The following is a 5,936-nucleotide window of genomic DNA, read 5'->3' on the forward strand; positions in this document are numbered from 1 at the left end:
AAAAATTACATTGGTTTTTTACAACCTTGACATTGAAAGTAATTGAAGGGATTTAACTGTATATAAGTCCATAAGGTTATCCATGTTGTTCTCAGATGTAAACTTATTTTTTTCATAAAAGATACTTTTCACGAAAATATGGGAACGGAAAGGTAAAGAATAATGACTAGAAATGTCAGAGAATTTCCACATACATGTATGCGTTTTCAATTAACAAAACATATCATTTTGCAAAATTTCTAACGACTCCAACGCGCAGCATATCAACTGAGCATTTTGTTCACACCTTCAACATTAGTGAGCGAGTTGTTACTATTTTATGTAATCTGCCCTTTTCAATTGTAAAAATCTTTTAATTTCGTTTCAAAATTGGAATGGCCGATCTGACCAGGGACATAGTCACCCCTTTTTGATGGGTTAGTAATGTGTGACTAGAATTTACATAGTCTTTCAGCTGTGGGTGTTTACAAACGTAGTGGCGTGATATTTGGTCAGGTAAGGCTTAGTCCGTATTCCCATTGTCACTATTTACTTAGAAGTGTACTCAATCAATGTAACAGGAGAACGTTCTTATATTAAACACTGCCAAGACTATAATATTTCTTTATGATGAAATATAATTACCTACGATTAAAAATTCTTACTCGCATTGAGTTGGGAAGTAATGCAATACAAAATTCATTCTCTACTTTTCAATTATTAAAACATGTTCAGAATGAACCGATGAAAGTGAAATAGTATATATATAGTTTAAATGAGGATTCATTTTACACCACTGTTTAACAATATATTCTTGATCTCATCTACAAACCTTCAAAACACTGGATAGAACGAATTCGTGAAAACTAATATATACATTGTTATAGAAGATTTACCCTAAAAATACTTATTTTCTTAAGATTTTTATGAGTATACTTCTTCGCGAGTGAGAGAGAATGTTCATTAGTGTTAAGTCAGGTTTATACTTATTCATATCCGATATATTTAAATGGCCAATCAATTTCAAAATTTAAACAAATATACTCGAGAAAAGGTCATGCCGATCTATGCCAGAAGTGAAAGGTATAGATAGGTGGCTAGTTATTTAAAACGAGTGGAGAGAGCTTGATGACAGAGGATACACTACATAGGAGAGGCAAACATGCAGCGATCAACCTATAGGAATGGCACACTTATGTGGAAACGGTCTCTGAGAATATGTTCTTTGATTTTAATAGTCGCGGTATATATAATGCTATACCTACACAGCCATGGTTTTGCCAACACCACATCTCGTATAAACAATGCCAATATCCTCACGATTCAGGACCGAGTAAGTGCAGGAAAGCAGGCTTTATTCACAGGAGGTAGATCGTCCTCTGTCAACAAAGATGACAACGATGAGAATGACGAGGTCAACGATAGCCAGCGTCAGAATGACCAAGAAGGCAGGAGGAACGGTTTGAAATCTATGAATGATACTGAAACTTTTCGTGAAAACGATGATGAATTGCAGGAACAAAATGATTCAGTTCAGCCAAATGGCGACAGGGATTTTCAAATGGTTCTACAGCGCAAAGATGCCGTTCAACAGGACGATGAAGTGGTTCAAATTAGACATTTAAATGAAGTAACAGAGGAGAAAGTGTTTACGCCTTCCAAGTATCCGTTCAAGGTGAATTTGTCTGATATAATACATCAGTATGAAACAAAAGGTTACGCTAATGAGAAACCCATTAATGTCTTTGATCATCGATACATCATTCAACCCACAGAAACATGCAGTGGACGTGACAGTATAAAAGTATTGTTTATTGTAAAAAGTAGTCCCGATCATAGTGTAAAAAGGGCTGTCATTCGCGAAACATGGGCCGACAGAAAACGATTCCCTTGGCTTAGGATTGCATTTTCGTTTGGAATACCAAAGAACGGCAAATCCTTGTTACACCTACAAGAAGAATCTTCTAAAACTAACGATATTCTTCTCGTCAATTACTCTGATGACTATTATAACTTGACCCTGAAAACAATGAGTGGATTACGATGGGCTGCCAGCAACTGTGCACGTGCGGCGTATGTGATATCCATAGATGACGATATTTACGTTGCACCCGATTTGCTGCTTAGTTTTCTAGACAAACTTCCGATGAGGCGAGCTGAGAAACTTTACCACGGCTATTTGATTCGTGGAAGTTCTCCAGTGAGAGACGGAAATGGAATGTTTCGTAAATGGTACGTTTCGACAAACGAATATGCCTTTAAAACATATCCGAACTATATTTTCGGAGGCTTTGTAGTGATGTCCATGCCAACAGTGAGAACATTTTTGATTGCAGCCATGTATACCAAATTGTTAAAATTTGAAGATGTGTATTTGGGTATTTTAGCTGTAAGAGTTGGAATAGAAGCCACAGAAAGCGGTCATGTAGATGCTAAGAAAACAGTAACTGCTTCCGAATCCTTTAAAACGGTCATAGCCTCTCATTTTTACCAGGATCCGTATGATCTTAAAAGGGCTTGGGAATGCCATTTAAGTTTGATATCGGATAAGACCTCAAAAAGTATACTATGTCATACCATAGGTACCCGTCTAAACCAGTTGAAATCTGAAATAGATAGCATGGTGAACTGGATGGAATCGTTAAAGAAAACTTACTAAAATATTAATAAAAGTATTACGCTACCCTATTAAGTTTCCATGGATGATTTGTTACCAGTAATAATTATTAGACACTACATTGTATACGCAAATATATAGGTCTACATGTATGTATGTTTGTGTGAATGTATGTATGAATATATTTATGTTTGTATGAATTCATTTCCAGTCGCGTTTTTCTTATCGCAAATTTATTACTGCAATATTTCAAAAATGGTGGTGCATTTTTGTGGGAAAATTGTAATGATTTAATCTTGCTTGTAATAGGCATTGTCATTGAGAATTGACTTTATTAGCCCGTAAACACAAAAATGACGTTGCCGTTTGTAATATCGCTTCGGATTGGCGGAATTAACGGCGTAACAATAAATTTGGAACTTAAAAAATATCATAATAGCTTGAATAACTGATTGTCACTTTTACAATATTATCTGATTAAGCAAAAGTAAAGTATATGAGGGTATAACTGACACACAGAACGTGACCTTTATGACTTCATTATAGTTGATATGGTAACGTCTAATGACCGTCCAAACGGCTGTTCTATCTTGTAGAGTATATCGTTGTTGATACATTAAGCATTACTAATGGATATTAACATCCACAATGTGTTACTAATGTAAATAAAATAAATGGTCTATGTAATGCTAAATAAAAAAAACTAAGTATTATATCATCATGAACAGTGGAGAAGAGGTTTAAAATGAGAAAAGTTGTTGTGCTATATCTCCATAAAATGAAGAATCCATTCAAGGTAATAGCGCCGAGGAGAAAAAAAGCTCTTTCATATGTGGATACAAAGGACCGGGGTATTGTACCTTCGTAATCACAAAATGTAGTAAAACCAGGGGGAGGCCTCAGATATTGCCACAATCTGTAACTTACGATTGCAATATCCACATCCTTTAAATTCTCATAAATATTTGCTTAACAAGATCTTGTGATAGCATGAAATATTGTTTGTTTGTTCTTCTACCAGTACTGTCGACACCAACATTAGAGTAGTCTGTCTATTATTTGTATTATAAGCGTGTTAGTTGTGAGGGGCCGCGGTGGCCGAGTGGTTAAGATGTCCCGACATATTACCACAAGCCCTCCACCTCTGGGATGCGGGTTCGAATCCCATGTGGGGCAGTTGCCAGGTACTGACCGCTGGCCGGTGGTTTTTCTCCGGGTACTCCGGCTTTCCTCCACCAACAAACCTGGCACGTCCTTACATGACCCTGGCTGTTAATAGGACGTAAAACTAAACAAACCAAACCAAAGTGTTAGTTGTATTGTAACATAATCTAAATTAATTCAAATAAAATATCATTTATACCAAAGAGAAAATATACCACATTTTATATACACTGTGAATATATGGATCAAAATGTAAAAAAATCATGTAAATATCAAGCAATAAATCATTGAACTTTCTGACTATTTTATTAAATGATATCATTGAAGTTTATGTTCTTGGTTATTCATATGTATTTGTCAAATGGAAACTGTTGATATTTATTTCAAACTATACTATAAACAATTAATAATTGCATGATACTTAGTAATGAAATTGTAACAGAAAGGCACTACAGGCACGGGATGTTGTCCTTGGGATCAGTAAGAACTGTCGTGATATTTAAATGTAAATCGTGTCAATATAAATTGACTAGACAATGGCGACTTTTAATATGTGTCCTATATTTGAACCTCTGTAAATATAATTGGGTGGGTTTTCACTACACATCCAACACGATCGTCTCAGTAGGTTATGCACGATCTCATCAAGGATCAATCAATACCCTTATTTAAAATACCGTTTTAGTAACCCCACCGGATCGTTTTTCTTTTTGGTTTTTTCTTTTGACAGTCAGCGAAATTTGATTACTCTCAATATCCTTTGTGTTTATGAAGTTATAGCGGAATAAAATTCTTCATAGATACCAAGCGTCACTCCTATAATTTTATTTTAATAACTCAGTAAGGTACTCATTATGCATTGATTTTTGTATTTTTATTTAGTTTTACAATAGAACAAATGTGATATGAGGCGCATTGGTAGCTTATCTTTAGTTTAGCCAATAACTGTATTTCTTTTAAAATTTTCCGCGAAAACGTTTTTCGTGTATGACGTCATAATAATCAACGTGCAATTCTTTCGGTCTATGGAAAAAAACAACTTAAACTTCCAACAGATAGAAATTAATGTAACATTAAATTATATCATGGTTACAGAGACATGCTTACATAAAATAGATGAACAAAAATAATCATTAGATAGATTTAAAGATATTAAGCATTTAATTTACCCTCTCTTATGAATGAATAATTTCCATACTAATAATCATGCTCAATATATTTCCTTGCACTTTCTATATGTAATAATATAATTTTCACCAAACATTTTGTTGAGCATCAGAGAATATTTTGCTTTACCAAAGTATATGTAGTTGCATCAAGAAAACATGTAAGAATCTGAATTTAAACCTTAGAGTGTTGAACAAACTAGATAGACCATTCATACCTAAAAACATATGTAAAATACCTTTTCAAATTACCAAAGATACATCAATACAATGGTTTCAGTAGCGACTAGAACATCGTATACTTTCTTTAAATAATTCATAAATTAATAATTCAAAATCTATTCATATTTTTTATTCCTCAATTTCTGTAATATCTGTAAAACAGATATTGAAACCATAGAATATATATTTTGGTATTGTCAAAAATCTGTTCAAATCTGGCAAGGTATGAAAGAGAAACACATGAAAAAAACCTGATAATATTGTGATATTCAAATTAGAGACAATTCTTTTGGTGAGACTGAATTTTTTTCGATACCGCTCAATTTCATTATTCTTGCATGAAGTCATACACATTTTTATGTAATCTGTATGACCTGTGACCTTTTGGTGTGATGTTTCATGTAAACTATATGACCTGAGTCCTTTTGGTGTGATGTTTTATGTAATCTGTATGATCCGAGTCCTTTTGGTGTGATGTTTTATGTTATCTGTATGACCTGAGTCCTTTTGGTGTGATGTTTTATGTAAACTATATGACCTGAGTCCTTTTGGTGTGATGTTTTATGTAATCTGTATGACCCGAGTCCTTTTGGTGTGATGTTTTATGTAATCTATATGACATGAGTCCCTTTGGTGTGATGTTTTATGTTAATTTTATGACATGAGTCCTTTTGGTCTGATGATTTATGTAATCTGTATGACCTGAGTCCTTTTGGTCTGATGTTTTATGTAATCTGTATGACCTGAGTCCTTTTGGTGTGATGTTTTATGTAAACTATATGACCTGA

The 5,936-nt window shown here is 34.0% G+C and overlaps 1 protein-coding gene across 1 annotated transcript; it reads left to right on the plus strand.

Moving 5' to 3' along the window:
* Positions 1-1,124: 1,124 nt before the first annotated feature.
* On the plus strand, positions 1,125-3,999 carry LOC138326330 (beta-1,3-galactosyltransferase 1-like). Its single transcript, XM_069272449.1, has one exon. It carries the CDS (start codon positions 1,142-1,144, stop codon positions 2,636-2,638), a length of 1,497 nt encoding a protein of 498 aa, XP_069128550.1. The 5' UTR covers positions 1,125-1,141; the 3' UTR covers positions 2,639-3,999.
* Positions 4,000-5,936: the final 1,937 nt, after the last annotated feature.

Source organism: Argopecten irradians, chromosome 6, assembly GCF_041381155.1.
Source record: "Argopecten irradians isolate NY chromosome 6, Ai_NY, whole genome shotgun sequence".
Classification (NCBI taxonomy): Eukaryota; Metazoa; Mollusca; class Bivalvia; order Pectinida; family Pectinidae; genus Argopecten; species Argopecten irradians.

Excerpts from the sequence above, each read along its gene's own strand:
- LOC138326330 (XM_069272449.1), top strand. The coding sequence starts at position 1,142 with ATGCAGCGATCAACCTATAGGAATGGCACACTTATGTGGAAACGGTCT.